General features: G+C 50.2%; 1 protein-coding gene across 1 annotated transcript; it reads left to right on the forward strand.

Annotated features, from left to right (window-relative positions):
* The first annotated feature begins 1328 nt into the window (after nucleotides 1–1328).
* Nucleotides 1329–13544, forward strand: CHIT1 (chitinase 1). Its single transcript, XM_032650430.1, is given in 13 exon segments — nucleotides 1329–1353; nucleotides 2649–2678; nucleotides 4908–5109; nucleotides 5691–5747; nucleotides 7332–7497; nucleotides 7704–7828; nucleotides 8512–8590; nucleotides 8593–8640; nucleotides 10615–10800; nucleotides 11111–11224; nucleotides 12534–12660; nucleotides 13186–13343; nucleotides 13345–13544. Coding segments are annotated over 13 exon segments (1404 nt in total). The 3' UTR covers nucleotides 13432–13544.
* The last annotated feature ends 3398 nt before the right edge of the window (nucleotides 13545–16942 follow it).

Below are 16942 nucleotides of genomic sequence, written 5' to 3' on the forward strand. Positions count from 1 at the left end.
TTCAAAGAAATCACGGAATGTGCTCGAGGTTACACAGATAGTAAATGACAGAGCTGGGATTCAAACCCAGGCAACTTGACTCCAGAGTCTGCTGCCACTGGACGTTCCCACTCAGCCATTCAGGCCACTCACATTAAGGTCTAGGACCAAAGAGAAGATCCCCTAGAAGCTCAGAGTTTTGCCAGGACCTTGGAGTTCATATACGCACTGGCCATTGTCTTCAGACAGAATAAGTAACATGTCCCAGTAGGTCCTGCAGTGGCTGGATGCTGCCCCCTCCCCCAATATCTCCACCCAGCACCTCAGAATGTGACCCTACTTGAATAAGGGTCTATGCAGATGTAATTAAGGTGGGAATCTCAAGATGAGATCACCCTGGGTGGTCCCTAAATCCAATGACAAGGGTCTTTATATGAGGCAGAAAAGAGGACATGCAAAGACACAGAGGAAAAAGCCTTGTGAGAATGGAGACAGACATCGGAGTGATGCTGCCACAGACCAAGGAACACCAGAAGCCATCAGAAGATGGAAGAGACAAGGAAACATTCTTCCCTAGAAATTCTGGAGGAAGCATGGCCCTGCCAATACCTCGATTTCAGACTTCCGGCCTCCTGAACTGTGAGGTAATAAATCCTGTTGCTTTAAGCCGCCTAGTTTGAGGTTATTTGTTACAGCAGCCACAGGGCACTGATAGATGTCCCTCTGATTCTTCATAAGAAACACAGGCATTTAAAAACATTACTGAGCTCGTAGTTGCTATTTATCATCATGTATTTTTCTCAATGGATATAAAATATTCCTATCACATGGATAGTAATACAAATATTACTATTGTGAAATATAGATTATACGTGCAACACTATCGTCTTACAGAGAGATGACCTAAATTCCAGAGAGGGCCCTGGTAAAGCAAGCAGGCAGGCTGGTCTGGAAGACTGCTCCCCTCATTCATGAGGTGTTTCTCTTCCTCCAAAGCCTGGGGCTGCTGGTGGTCCTCACCAGCCCACACAGAGAAAATCAGAATCAAACTTGCCCAGCAGAAGGTTTAGAAACACTTCCGTCTTCCCTCCCTTTGCCTCCTGGCTTGGCAATGATAAGAGCCCAGGTTACACCTTGTGATTGTTCCAGAAAACCAAGCATTGCTAAAGGGCATTATGTCAGGTGTCCCCAGTCCGTGCTACTTGGCACCCTAGACTTCCATACCACATCCCCTGCCCCTGTCTGACTTCAACACCCCTGGCTGTGGTGGGACAGGGAGGCCTGATGAAAGGAGGGCAGGACCTGGTTAGCTGGTTGCGTGGGCTGGAGTCTGTCACTGAGCCAGCACCATGGTGTGGTCTGTAGCCTGGGCAGGTGAGTGGGTGCTGTCGGGGAGCATGGGCTGCGCCCCGGGAGCTGTGGGGAAGTGGGGATGTGTATGTGAAATGGCTCCTTGGTGCTGTGTGTAAGGAAGCAGAAGCTTTCAGGAGAACTTTGGAGGGTCATTCCATTTCTCTTTCTGCTGCCAGGCTTGCAGTCCCTGTGGGCTCCCCCCTGAGGTCTTTCAGCCCAAGAGGCTTTGTGTTGCAAGGAAAAGCTTTTCTCAACAGGCTGAAAATGACTTTTCCTCCTGTTTTGGAAGCCCAGAGTCAGTGAACCCCTCGGCATTGGGTGGTTTTGTGTTTCCTGTGTTCTGAGGCCCCCTACTCTCCAGGGGTGCCCACTGCCAAGGAATTCTTCCCCACCCTGATGCTGGTTGCCCTGCAAAAGGCAGCCTGGGAGCCATGACCCTGGGTGCCCTTACAAATTTTCATGCAGGTTTTATTAGGTTAATGGGAAGACCCAAGGTCTCCAGAGAGGTGAAATAAATACTTTTAAAGGAGTCCCACTGAGGCCTACGTCTCCAAGGATATTGGTAACTCAGCCAACCTCTTGTGCAGCGTGGCAGGAAAGCAGCAAAAAGTAGTCAATTGTGGCTGTGAGCAGAGGTACAGAGACCTCACCTAGAGATGAGCTCTCTGGCCTAGCCCTTCCAAATTGGCTTTTTTCATCCTGAGGACAGGTTTTCTACTTATTTCAAAAGAGAAACCTTCTCTCTAAAAAGCTTAAAAGTCGGGCTTCCCTGGTGGCACAGTGGTTGAGAGTCCACCTGCCAATGCAGGGGACACGGGTTCGTGCCCCGGTCTGGGAAGATCCCACATGACACGGAGCGGCTGTGCCCATGAGCCATGGTCGCTGAGCCTGCGTGTCCGGAGCCTGTGCTCCACAACGGGAGAGGCCACAACAGTGAGAGGCCCGCGTACCGGAAAAAAAAAAAAAAAAAAAAAAAAAAAAAAGCTTAAAAGTCAGTGGTTTTCCTCGAATCTTCCTAAATCCACACTGCCCTCTACTAATGTTCTAGAGAGGGAGCAGTCTCAGCTCATGGAGACTTCCATCAGCTCTGGGACTAGCCCAGGCCAGGTAGGGCCCCCTGCTGTCTGGCTTGGATGAAGGGATGGACACAGTGCCCTCCTGGGTCCCTTGTGGGCAGAGGAAGCTGGATTTGTAGGAAACTGTCCTGAGCCCACCCCCATCCCTGACCACTTCTCGCTCCTGCGCTTCGATAGCCATAGGGCCTGGGAAAGTAAGAATGACATCTTAATCTCTGCCTTCTCTTTTGCGCTGTTCAGGTTTGATGGTTCTGCTGACGATCCAGTGGGGTGAGTGGTGCCTTGAAGCTAGCCCTGGGTTCCCTCAGCCCCATTCCCTGGGCCCTGCTACCCTCTCCCATTCACTCCCCCAACACTTATGTCCACCCCAAGAGCTCTTGCCAGATTTCAGTGGGTTCTCGCCTCCAAATCTCCGGCCCCTGCAAGTGTCCTTGTCCCCATAATGGCCTTGCCATTCCTTCTTCTGGGAAGGTTCTAGCCTCCTAACCCACTAGCTGAACTCCTGTGTGTCCGTGGGGACAGCTTAAATGTCAGCCTCTCTCTGGTGTTTCCTGAGGTCACTTGCTCCAACCTCTGTGCTCTCATCGCACTGGAACCCATTTTACAGTATATATCACAGTGTTTCTAATTACTGGCTTAGGCGTCTCCCCTACCACCAGTAGGGGAGCTCTGAGCTACTGGAAGTAAGAAACCTAAGTCTTCTCCAGCTCCATGTCCTAGCCCCTTGGCTCAAGCAAGGACAGCACACTCTTTCCGTGTCTGTTGAACTGATTGCATGTGGAGCTTGGGAGAGCCAGGAGGGCTCCTTCTTGTGCAGGAGAGAACTCTCTGGGTGATGTTTAGCAACTTGGACTCCTGGGTTCCCTTCCTATCCCACACCACTCCCTGTACTCAGACCCTCATCCTGAGCCTGGGCTGTGGCACTGGACACACATTTCCCCTCTTCATCTCACAGGAGGGGACAGCCAGGTCCAGAGAAATAGCAAACATGGGGAAGAGAGAAAAGTTGAAGATTTCCTCAAAAGCTTTAACCCAAGCTACTTCTGGGCATATGGTGTGCTATGGTATGGGATGGTATATATTTATAATAATAGAATTTTGTGTGGGCTAAGGGTTAATGTATGCAAAGCACTTAGAACAGAGCTTACTTTCTGCCAGCACTGTTCTGAATGTTTCACATACATTAACTCTTCATTCACACAGTAGTCCTTAAGATAGGAGCAATCATCATTCCCATTTTATGAAGGAGAAAGCTGAATTATCTGGCTAAAAAGTTGCAGAGTTGGGATTTCAACCCAGGCATGAAATTCCAAAGTCCCTGCTGTTAACCACCAGACTTTGTTGCCTCTATAGTACAAATATTCATGCTCAATATTCAATATGCTATGGCAGGATATGATACAAAATAAAAAGAGCCTCCTGGCTCCTTTCTAGATGGTCCCAGGGACGTGTTCGCTGGGTTAATCCCCTGCTTCCTTCTTTTGCTTTGGGGAGTTCACCAATCCTCCTTCTATGTCACTCAGGCAACACCCCAGTCCCATCGGCAAACTTCACTCCCAGGTGAGCTCTAGTTAGGGCCAGTGACTACCCAGGAGCTTTGACTCCTCCTTCTGAGAGCCATCCATGGGCGCAGGGGTGTCTCCGCCAGCCCTTCATGCTCTGGGTTCCTACACACCCTCCTATAGCCACTTTGCACTGCTCTCCCTCCTCGTCCTCTCACTGGCCACATGGGGGCTGCAGGAGGGTGCAGAGAGACCCTGTCTGTGCAAAAGGAAATCCTAGGGTCTAGACCATGACCACAGACATGTTCCAGGCCAAACTCATCATTCTGCCAAGTCCCTGGCATAAAATGCTGGCGTGTACACACCACACGATCATAGTCTGCAAGGCTGGAAGAGCCCTCAGAGACCACACTGTCATTTTCAGATGGGGATCCCTAAGCCAAGGCTAAAGAGATCGGCCCAAAGTACACTTCTGGCAGCTGCAGGGATGAAGACGAGCATCTTTGCGTTCCGGTGTTCTGGTCAACTTTGCACAGTGCTGCCCTTGGTGGGAGCCATCACTGCTAGACAAGCTCCCATCTGGGAGGAGAGGCCCTGTACACAAAGCCATTCTACAGGGTATGGGGATGACAGAAACAAGCTGCCTTTTCCTAGAGAAAATATTCTCTTTGTTAGAACCTTGTCGGTGATATTAAACCAATTCTCTACAAGGGATAATAGTACGTAAATGCAAACCTCTTTAAAGCAAGACTAAAGAAACATAAACCCAGGCCTGTAACTGGGGCCTCCTCTCTGCCACTTTATATATTTGTATTTTAATTAACATTCTGAAGTATTCCAAGCCGTGATCTGAAAGTTCTGCCTCCCTGCCTCCAGCAGATGAAGGGCCATGTTTAACGTCTTCTGGCATGACATAAGTTCTGCCTCTGGGCAGAGGGTGCCAGTCCATAGCAGGCCCTTCTGATTGCCATTTCTTTGCTTTGCCCCAACTGGCCAGGCTCTGCGGCAAAACTGGTCTGCTACGTCACTAACTGGGCCCAGTACAGACAGGGGGCTGCTCGCTTCTTGCCCAAGGATGTGGACCCCAAGCTGTGCACCCACCTCATATATGCCTTTGCTGGCATGAACAGGCACCAGCTCAGCTCCATAGCGTGGAATGCTGAGACACTCTACAAGGAATTTAACAGCTTGAAGAAGATGTGAGCTGCAGTGGAGGAGGTGGGGATGGGAGGTGGAGAAGACAGGCACCTCCTCTCAAAGCCAGAAACCTTCTCCATTACTGCAGTCTGGCTGCAGACCCGCTGTGTGGCTTTGGGCGAGTCTCATCACTTCTCTGGGCTTTCCCGTGCTTATGTGGAAGAGGTGGGGGTAGATAGTGACTCCTTAAGTGCCCTTCCAGTTTCGGTCTCAGTGGAATCTGGACTGTGAAACTGTTTCCCTCCACTGGGAATGAGTGCCCTTCTATCTCCTAAAATCTATCTATCCTTCAGCTCAAGTGTTATCACTACCTTAATACAGCCTCTCTGAAGATCTGTCCTGATCTCTTGCTTTCTAAATTCCTTGAGTGTACGGCTCCCCAGCCAGATAAGAGGTCCTCAAAGGCAGGAATGTGTCTTTTCTTTCCCAATCTAGAGCTTCCCTGGTACAGAATATGACCATAGGGATTTATATATCCCCTACCTCACCCCACCAGCCCTGCCAGGCTCCTTGCTTCCTTGTTAGTGAGGTGAGCCCCAGGACCTGGCTGGATAAATTCTGGTGCTTCTCTTGTCTTTTCCAGGAATCCCAAGCTGAAGACGCTGCTGGCCACTGGGGGCTGGAACTTCGGCACCCAGAAGTGAGTTGTCTGTGGGCACCAATGTGGCAGGGCCCCTAGTGTGGAACTGGCTCACTGGCCAGAGAGTTCCCCAGTCGGGGAATCAGCCAGGTAGAGGTGTAGCCAGGGTGAGGGAGAGTGGGAGAGAAGAGTGGACTCTGGGGGCTGACCTTCCTTCTGACTTCTTGGTACCTCCTCAGGAGGCAGTGGAGTGGGCTTAGCTTCAGGCCGTTACACATCCAGTCTTTTTTTTTTGTTTTGCTGTACGCGGGCCTCTCACTGTTGTGGCCTCTCCCGTTGCGGAACACAGGCTCCGGACGCGCAGGCTCAGCGGCCATGGCCCACGGGCCCAGCCGCTCCGCGGCATGTGGGATCCTCCCGGACCAGGGCACGAACCCGCGTCCCCTGCATCGGCAGGCGGACTCCCAACCACTGCACCACCAGGGAAGCCCATCCAGCCTTGCTTTATATGCAGCACAGAGTCTGACCTCTTTCCAGGCCTCAGTCTCTTCCTCCATGAAATGTGTAAAGGGAGGGTCTCAACTAATCCCAGACAACATATAATGTCTATATTTTCTGAGCTCTGGAACAGTATGTCTGAGAATTTTTGTTCCCTTTCTGGGTGTCAAAAGCAGTCTGTGAGATTGAGCTTGGATGCCAGAATATTGACATTTCCAGGACATTTTTGATGATTTATGGAGATAATGGAATGGTATATTTGGAACCATACTTTTCCTAGAAAGTGCTAACTGTAAGGTCCCCAAAATTCTAAACCAGTCTTTCTAATACTTTTTTGGATCATGAGTCCTTTTGAGAACCTGATGAAATTTATGACTCCCCTTCCCCAAACACTGCTTATACACAGATTTTTCACTGAAATTCAGGATTCTCAGCCTGGGGTTCCCAGGCACACAAACTCTACTTAAGAACTGATGCTATTAGCTAATTAAAAAAAAAAATTAAAATAGAGACGGTCTACAAAACTCAAGACCCCCAAGAAGTCCAGGGACTTCTTGAGAAAGTAAGATGTGGGGAGGTTGTTCTTGGGGCACCTCAGGAATTGTAAAGAACTCTGGGCTAGTAATAGTAATAACAAGAGCACGAAGCACTCTACAAACGTGAGTTAGAAGAATAGTAACCATGTTAACCTGCCAGGGAAGTAGAAGAGCAGGGCCCCAAGGTTACCCAGATCCTCACTGGCCTGCTGGGCTTCTCTTCCTCCTCATCTTAGAAACTGATTCCTCTTCTTTTTTCAGTCTCCATGCTGGGTTGACAGCCAGCTCTGATTCAGGTTAGAGCAAATCCCTGGGCAGGGATGTGGCAGTAAGCTTCTGGAGGGAATTTTGGGAAGCAGAGCTCCTAGTGAGTCAGTGTGCCCCTGGTGATGTCAATGTTTGGGGGCACTTCTACATTGTCCCTTTCCCTTAGCCAGGCCCGTAACCCACCTGCAAATATCCCAGCAGCCTCTGAAGCAGCCCTTCCGGTGCCCTTCTGGCCTAGACAGCCGAGCACCGATATCTTGAGTAGTTTCTCACTTGCCTCTGAGAGAGCATGACCCACTGTCCTGTGTAAGACAGGCCCACACTGCCCTTTATCTACCCACAGGTTCGTGGATATGGTGGCTATAGCCAATAACCGACAGACCATTGTCAACTCAGCCATCAGGTTTCTGTGCAAATACGGCGTTGATGGTCTCGACCTTGACTGGGAGTGCACAGGAAGCCGGGGGAGCCCTCCATCAGATAAGCAGTGTTCCATAGCTCTGGGGCAGGTACAGCTGGGTGAGATAGGGAAGACCTAGTTGGCCAGGGGGCCACATAGGTGCTGCTCTGCCCCCAGGCTCAGCTGCTTCATGTGTCTGCATAGCACAGACCAGGCCTGTGGTCAGTTTTCAGGCTCCTGTGTGGGAACATCTGCTTGGGGCTCACAGGGCTGCCTGTTCCCTGCCTGTGTGTTCACTCTGAGGTCCCCCTGCAGGACCTGGCCAGTGCCTTTCAGCAGGAAGCCCAGGCCTCAGGGAAGGCACACCTCCTGCCGAGTACAGCTGTCCCAGCAGGACCACACTGCACAAAAGTTGGATACGAGGGGGACAACATTGCTCTGTGAGTCTCAGGCAGATGGCATGGACCCTGTGTTCTCTGCGGGGGAGAGAGACCAAAGGTAGGCTGAGCTTCCCCCAGAATGGAGCAGGGGCTCGCCTGCACCACCAGTAGACCCAGGGAGGGTTTCCTTACCACATCTGCTACTCCATCACTCCGGAGTCCCTCTCTTTGGAGCCTGGCCCTCAGTCTTAAAGTGAAATATCCCTGGGGGAGGGGGAAAGAGGGAAGCACTTAGCATCTCCAAGAGAATGAGTTCCCACGCCAAGCCTACTGAATAAGAGCCTGCACCTGAATGAGATTCCCAGGTGATTTATGTGCACAACTAAAGTTTGAGAAATGCTAAGCTAAATTTCCCTTCAAAATAGCAAACTAGCAAGAGGTGTCCTTGAGTGGACTCTGTCCTGAGGGTGCTGAGGGGACAGCTGGGAGGAGGATGCTGAAGACGTGAGCTGCCAAGAATGAGAATGGCCTGGATGACGGTGTGCGGGGGGGCGGGCGGGGGGGGGCGACCGGAGGTGCTGCCTATGCTGCTGCATCTCCCAGAGCCAGGAGGGAGCCCGCCCCCACCATGCAGGTCTCTCCCCAGGCCACACACTGCGTGAGAGGGGAGGGAGGAGCAAGGAAGGGGTAGGGCTCCACCCTGCGCACTAGCCCCTCACTCTTTCTTCCCACGCCTCAGGCAGGAGCCTGGAGTTCCTCAGCTTCATGGCCTATGACTTCCATGGCTCTCGGGAGAAGAACACAGGGCATAACCGCCCCTGCCCCCTGACGAGAGACAGGGAGAGAGCGGGGCCGTGGCCGAATTCAATGTGGTAAGTGGGAGGACGCCCCTGGCACAGGCCCTTGCCGGTGGCCCATTTTGAGCCTCGAAGAACCAAATGGAAGGGAAAAGCAGGATACCAAGCAGGGCATGGAGAAGCCAGGATATTTTTGTTTCTTTTGTGTTTGTTTGTTTGTTTTATTTTCCTGTTCCATGTCACTGCTGAGGAGAAACCTCACTTCTGTGTAGCATGTCGGCTGATATCAGACACAGCAAACCAGTCTAGTTTGGGGACACATCAAACAAACCAGTGACTAACTGGGAGGCTGTCTTTGAGCTCAAGTTTCCAGCCAAAATGGCTTCTGCTCCCTTCATACACCCTCAGCCCCATTTCCTTCAAGATAATGGGTAGCTTTTGCTCCTTGGCACTGAATGTCCTTCTGGAAGGTGTTTTCTGGAAAGAGGTGAGAGCTTTCCCAAGTTGATAACATCTCAGGGCAGAACCACCCCTACGCCACCCCTGTCCCAGGAAAGGGAAGGCTTGGTTGTAGGCTGGAGTGGGTGGAGGTTTCCTGCCCAGCTCTTCCTCATTCAGTAGGCTAGACATTGTTTTACAAGCCCATTCTAATTTTAAAAGTCAAGATTGACTGTATCATTTCTCCTTCTTAACAAACAACAATAACAAAAAGCCCTAAATTAAAATGTTTGTTAATTTTGCGGAGCCCACATCTTTGTGTGTCAGCTGGGTGGAACATCTAGGACTTCCATGGCTCTTTCACAAATAAAGTGCACTTCTTCAGGCACTTGAGCTGAGCATCTAGACCTCACATTGCACCTGGCTCCTCCACCCTCATCTGGGAAACTGTGTGGGTCCCAGGAGAAGCCAGCCCAGTCAAGTGGGGAGACATACAAAGACATTCAGCTGAGAGGTGAGGGGGTTGAACTCCCACTGGCACAGTGCTCTCCAAGCTGTGTGCCCTGGATCCATGTGGGGGAAGGAAGGCCTTTATCCTCCTACAAAGAGGCCTTCTACTCTCCATACTATGTGCCCTGCATGTTGCTTCTGGCCAGAGGGGTGACTTTTCCAAATTTGCACAAAAATGCCACAGAACTTAGCAGGGTGCTCTGACCTCTGCCCTCAGAAAGCTCCAGTCTGATCAAAGATAAATTATATGGACCAGCAAAACCAAATACACGTAAATCAATACAGTGAAAATACCTAAGTGCTAAGAGGTTGCGGGGTAACTAGAAAACCTGGACTCAAACAGGGTGCCTTCTTGGGGAAAGTGAGCCTACCATCCTGGTTTGAGGGAAGAGTCTTCATTATTTGTTTATTCCACAGAGTTATATTGGGTACCTCCTCATGTCACAGGCCTGGGGGTGTCATGTCAAGTAATACATGATGGGGGAAGGTCTTGTGCAGAGGCGGTGAAGAAGCCCTGTGCTCATTCGTTCTTTCTATTTGCACATCTTAGTGCCAAGCATTGTTCTAGGCACTGAGGATACAGAGATAAACAAAATTCCCTGCTCTTGTACTGAGGGTGAAACAACAGTGATGGTAATGATCACAATCATAGCTCCCCTTTATCGCACTATGTTAGACTTATACATGCATTATATCTTTTAATTCTCACCATGCCCTTAGTGACAAATATTTTTATCATTTCCATTTTATAGACAGGAAGCTCGAGGCTCAGCAAGATCAAATAAGCTGCTGAGTAAGGCAGAGATCGTTGTTTACTGAGGTATCCCAAGCACCTAGGACAGTGCCTGGCACACAGCTGGCCTTCAGTAAATATTTACTGAGTCAATGACTGTTTGACTCCAGAGCCCATGCTCTTGGCTATAGGGCCATGCAACTTCAATCACTGTGGTTCAGGGTCTAAGACAGGATCTAAAGAAGATGGGGAAGGGCTGGAACACTAGTAAATGCTCATGAAACTCCTCTGGAGCCCCCAGGCTTGGATGATCTGAACCAGTCTAAAGGCAAAGAAAATTAGCCCTGACATTCCTCCTTCACCACCAGGACTCTGCCATGCAATGGTGGCTGCAGAAAGGGACCCCTGCCAGCAAACTGATCCTTGGCATGCCCACCTATGGATGATCCTTTACCCTGGCCTCTTTGTTGGACACTGGAGTGGGGGCCCAAGCCACGGGGCCTGGAACTCCTGGCCCCTTCACCAAAGACGGAGGACTCCTGGCTTACTATGAAGTAGGAAAACCCACAGCCACCCCGAGTATTGTGCAGAGCAGGGGCTTCTTCTCCCATAATTTCTGAATGAGGATGCTAGGCACAGTGAATTCTGGTTGGGTAAATTCCATCCCATGCCTGTCATCTTGGATTTATCCCTAACCCCAGGTGCCTCATTGAATCGCCAGTTCTAGGTCACTCAGTCGAGAGCTTCCTAGATTCTCCAAGCTTCTCAGACGGGAATATTTCAGTCTCTAGTCTCTTCACGACAGGGAGAAGGTGCTTGTGGCGCCTCCCACCTCCTTCCCAGCTCTTTCCTCTGCTCCTACAGGTCTGCTCTTGGAAGGGGGCTAGTGAGCACAGAATCAAGGACCAGAAGGTGCCCTATGCCTTTCAGAGCAACCAGTGGGTCGGTTTTGACCATGTGGAGAGCTTCAAAATCAAGGTGAAGCTTGGCCCTGCTGGGAAGGTGTGGTCCTGTGTGGGCCCAAGGCCTGTCAATAACATTCAATGACAGCATTCAGAACCTCTTCAAGGAGAAATATCCCAGCATTTCACAGATCTCCATGTGATACCATTTGGTACCATTATCACCTATTGATTAAGAAAAGACACAATGGCAAAAAAAATTGCTCTACATTGAGTATCTCTCTTGAAAGTATTTGTATTTTATTAAACACAAATTCTACAGATATATAAGAGGAGAAATACATACAGTAAGGCATATCATTTTATTCAGTCCATTGACAATATTTGGTGCATGTTCAAATTATAGATCCTTTGATTTACTTTTATGACACCCCCTCCATTCCTGCCTCAAAACTTGAGTGCGATTATCTGTTTCCATGTCTCTCTCTCCAGTGAGGTCATTGGCACCTGCAGAGGGACCTGCATTTGCTCATCTGCTTATCTCTTGTCAGTTATGCAGTGGCAGGTCCTTCTGGTGGTGTAGACAAAGTGCTCTGGAGAATTGAGGAGGCAGCATGATCCTGGCTGGGGGAGATGAGAGAAGGCATCATGGTGGAAGGGATTTTGAGAAAGTCTTAAAGCGGAGAAGGTGGGCCTTCTGGGGAGGAAAGTGCAGGAGAAAGACTTGATGGAGAGGAAAGGGGAAGCTGGCCTCTGAGAGCAAGGTGTACCATAGCTGGAACCCTGAGTGGGGACTGGTGTAGAAAGGGAGGTAGCTGGGAGGGACATTGGGGCCATCAAGGGTTCCGACCACCCCTACCCTGTAACCCCAGCCTCACGCCAGAGGTGAGCCATGGCCCCCTGGCAGGGCTAGGGCCAGGGAAGCCCACTTGGAGGGGACACACAGCCATACCCTAAAGAAGCCTCAGGGAACTGGTGGAGGTGAGAAGGCCCTCAGCGTGGACAAAAAGACGTGAAGACAGGGAATGGATTCAGATCTTTGGGGAAGTTTAGTCGTTCCCTATGTCAGCCGAACTCGTCACAATCAGCAGACAGTACCACAAACACAACAGCTCAGCCCAGAAAATGCTGGGAAGTTAAGGCTGCCAACCTAAGGAAGGTCACATATCCCTGTACTCCTCACACCTCCACCCTCACGTCCACCCCTGGCCATGTTTATGTCAGGGCAGGGAGATTTGAGAATGAATCATGCCCAGCAAGGATAAGGACTCATGGACCTGGGGGTGCTGGAGAACGGAGGTCCCTGCCTGGATGAGGAAACCGGTTCTGGGGCTGCTGGCCGGGCTTCCCTGCTCTCCTCCACCCCCATCTCGCTCCTCACACAGGTCAGCTATCTGAAGCAGACAGGACTGGGTGGGGTCATGGTTTGGACACTGAACATGGACGACTTTGCTGGTTTCTTCTGCAACCAGGGCCGATACCCCCTCATCAAGATGCTTCTGCTGGAGCTGAGTGAGTATGGGGTCAGGGCACCTCAGGAACTGGCTTCTTCTGAGGAAATGACTTTGCCCCAGTACCGTGATTTCCCAAATTTCACCCCCAGGAGCTGAGGAAGCTGTAGAAATGATTCTCTTTTCACACTCTTCTTCCTCTTTCTGATTGTACCAATGCCTGCCCAGGGTGTCGGTAACCAGGGCTTCCCTCCAGAGGGCCCTCAGCCTCTCTTCTCAAGGCCTGCACTCAGCCTTCATTGTGACACCCCGCTGGCCCTCACCATTACTTGGTTGGGCTTTGCAGATGGTAGATAGCCATTGACTGCCTATGACACTGGTAGCTCCGGTGTTTTCTCTTGAGCTGTGCTCCAGCTGTAGGTGTGGTTGCTGTCTGGCTGTTCTCTGCCTTGGGTGTCTGACTGTGCCCTGCCTGTAAGGTATGGGGTGTTGAGCTGCTGCTGCCTATGGTTGCTGCCTGTGTGCTTGGCCTATGGGTTTGGGATCTTTTGGAGGAGCCTTGGTTGAATCATCACTGTTTTCCCAGGTCATCCATATATGTCTTCAGGCCCCCCAGAGCCTGAAGTTCCTGCACCAGGCCAGCTGTCTGAACCTGAGTATGGCTCCAGCCTCGGACAAGACACCTTCTGCCAGGGCAAAGCTGACGGGCTCTACCCCAACCCTCTGGACTGGTCCAGCTACTACAAGTTGTACAGGGGGGTGGTTGTTCCAGCAAAGCTGCCCGAGGAGCCTGGTGTTCAGCTCCTCTTGCAAATGCTGCACCTGGAGTTGAGTCTCCAAGGCCCCTTCGGCCCCAGCACCTGGGCAAGGGCCCAGGACCACTCCATAGCCCACCTCCCCAGCTCTCCCTGGCAGTTGCAATCTAGCTTCTTGTGTCTTTCCATATCCAAGCTTTCTGTTCTCAGCCTTGGTTTCCTCTTGTTCTGCTCTTCCTGGGCTGCCTATTTTACTTGAAAAATAAATCTTTGGTTTGCACCCCACTGCCCCCAGACGTGGTGACTTACAGAGGCTCTCTGAGCACTCTGTTAGTTCAAACTCTACCCTGAGGAAGGTAGGGAGACAAGAGGGGAGGGTGACGTAAGGCATGACTAAGTCAGAGCCAGGTGAGAAGGCGGTCCATTCAGGGTGTCATGCTCTGCACCAGGTCTCGCCTTGAAGACTCCACTTTCCAGTGGGCAGCTTCCAGGGCACAGATGATCACATCTGGGGCATGGCCCTGGATCTGACGCATTCTTCATTGGCTCAGAACCCCTTGGGGAGAGAACTCTTCCTGGTGACCTCCATTCAGGTGTTATTCCCAAGATGCTCACTAGATGGCAGCAGAGAAGAGTTGTTCCCTGCCTTAAGGGCTCAGCACACGGCCACTCTGCATTAAAACGAGAATCCAGACCCCCTGCTACTAAGCGCTCATTTGACAGATGAGGCAGGGATACTCATTACCCTCCTTTAACAGGTATTTAAACTGAAGACCTATTCTAACCCGGTTCTGAGACCAAAACCAAGGCCTAAATGGGCCAATATGGGCCAGAAGGGCATGCACATACAGTACCCTGGACAAATAGAGTAATCCAAATTGTCCTTGAAGCTTTGAGTTGAATCTTGGTCAATTTGAAGAAAATCTGCACATAATCTAATGGTCCAGCTTGCCACGAACTCACCCAAAGCTGGTGTTTTGGGTGGGACTCGGGCAGCTGGGGATGGGGACAAGTAGGGAGAGAGACGAGCTGGCCCTTCGCATGAGTACAAGCAGCACCAGATCCCTCTAGCAGCGACTTCCCCTCTACACCCTGCCTGTCCTCAAGCCTTTTGAAATCTGCTCTTCTTCAGTCCAGAGCACAGGTCTGCTTTTGCCCATGTTCCTTCCTCTGAGGTCTCAGCTGAGACCTGTCTCTGCTCAGAATGGAGTCTAGGATGGAAGTCTCCTTATGGCGGGGGCTGCGGGAGGCTTAGCACCAGACAGCTGCAGAACTGACTTCCGGCTTCACCACCTACCAGCTGTGTGACTTTAGGCAAAGAAATGGAGCCTCAGTGCCCTCATCCGGCAGCTGGGGACAGCTTCCTCCTGTCAGGGTGGGTGAGGATTAGGGGAAGTAAGTGCGTGTTAGCTGGGTCCAACGTGATCAGCACCACCTCTCACTAGCCTTCTCACTGGGCTCTCTGCTTCCTGTACCTCTCTCATCCAGTGCAACCTCCACACTGTGACCAGCTTGATCTCTCTAGATGAGGAATCTAACCCTGTCATTTCCCATGCCTAAGAACAACCAACAGCTTCCTCCCGCCTAAAGAATAAAGTCTCTGTCATCAGCACAGTGTCAAGACACTTTATCAAGGCCCAGTCTCTTCTGCTCTCATTCCTATCGCCCAACCCCAGTTCAGTTGCCAGGTACCCCAGCTGTTGTTACTAAACTCAGCCACGCCAGCTTCTCATGTGGGACCCCCAGATGTCCACCGTCACTCTTATGAGTTTTGAGCCCCTGTCCCAAAGCAAATACTATTGTGTACTTTACTTTTTTTAATTTTTTTATTTTTTGGCTGTACGCGGGCCTCTCACTGTTGTGGCCTCTCCTGTTGCGGAGCACAGGCTCCGGACGCGCAGATTCAGCGGCCATGGCTCACGGGCCCAGCCGCTCCGCGGCACGTGGGATCTTCACGGACCGGGGCACAAACCCGTGTCCCCTCCATCAGCAGGCAGACTCTCAACCACTGCGCCACCAGGGAAGCCCCCTATTGTGTACTTTAAACAAGACTGTCTCCCTTTACCCACCTGTCTGCCCTACCCACCCACCCCCAACTTTATAACCTAGGTGACGTACCCTTGTATGGAGTAGGCCTTTGAAGTCAAGTGCAAATATTGCCCGGATTGTTAGGTTTGCTTCGCGTTGAGCAATATAGTCTGTAAAGGAATTTTGGGTCACTTATGCTCTAGTGGCTTAGTCCATGAATGTCTGGCCACTCTCTCTAACAGCAATGACCACTTTCAGCCCCATAGAGGAGAAGTTCCTCTGGTCTTCTCTCTGAGCAGACTCAGAGCATTCACCACCATGTCAAATATACCTTCTGGAACACCAGGCAAATCCTCAACCCCCACCCCACCCCAAGACCCAGCTCTCCTGGTGGGCCCACAGTCCCCTGCTCTGACATCATCCACTTCTTAATGTACCACGCCTTACCTGGAGCCATGGGAACTGAAGCACTATTGTCTTTATTTTGTTTCAATTATGAAATCTACCACACGCGCAAAAGCGTGTTTAAAAAAATACATATGTTCAGTATCTCCCAGGAATCCATCACGGGAGTAAGGAAACAACACTACCAACAACTTTGAAGTTACTCATGTGCCCCTCCCTAGTCCCACACCCTTCTAGCTAGACTTTGGTTAGTCATTCCCTCTTTTTTCTTATAGTCTTACCAACCGTGCGTATGTTCCTAAACAAGATATTATTTAGTCTAGTCTGTTTTGAAACTTAAATAAATAGAAACGTACTGTGTGGTACCTTCTGTGGCCCACTTCTTATGTTCCACAGAGCTGTAACCCACTCACCTTCACTGCTGTGCAGTATTCCATCACATGACTATACCACAATTTATACATTCTGCTATTAATAGGCATTTGGGTTGCTTCCAGCTTTTGGCTAATGTGGACAGTATTGCTATGAACACTCTTGAGCATGACTGTTGGTAAGTATGTGTAGAATCTGTCCAAGAGTGGACTTGATAGGATGTGGGGCATAGGCAAATTCAGTTTTCCTAGGCGCAGGCAAATATTTTTCCAAAGTGGTCGTACAGGTTTTCCCTCCCATTGCAATGTTCACACTGCATTCCATCCCCACCTTTACTACACTATATACCAATCCAAGAGGTGCAAAATGGTATCTCATTATGGTTTAAACTTGCATCTCCGTAGTTACTCATTATTTTAGCATCTTTTCCTGTGTCATAAGCTATTTGTGTTCTTTTGTGAATACAATGAGGGGGCCTTGCCCATTTTTCTGTTGGGTTGTTTGTCTCTTTCTTATTGAAATGTAGGAGTTCTTTACATATTCTGAACACAAATCCTTTGAGAGTTACAAGTTTGGCTATATTTTCTCCTAGTTTGAGGTTTGGCTTTTCATTCTTTTTAGGTGTTGTTTAATGTAATCTTATACCCTTTATTGTTTGTTTAAGAAATCTTTCTTTAGTCTGAGGTCAGAAAGAGATTTTCCTAGATTGTCATTTAAAATTTTTATAGTTTTTTTTTTCTTTACGTCTTCAATCCTTCTGAAACTGACATTTGAGTATGCTGT

The sequence above is a fragment of the Phocoena sinus genome, chromosome 1, assembly GCF_008692025.1.
Source record: "Phocoena sinus isolate mPhoSin1 chromosome 1, mPhoSin1.pri, whole genome shotgun sequence".
NCBI lineage: Eukaryota > Metazoa > Chordata > Mammalia > Artiodactyla > Phocoenidae > Phocoena > Phocoena sinus.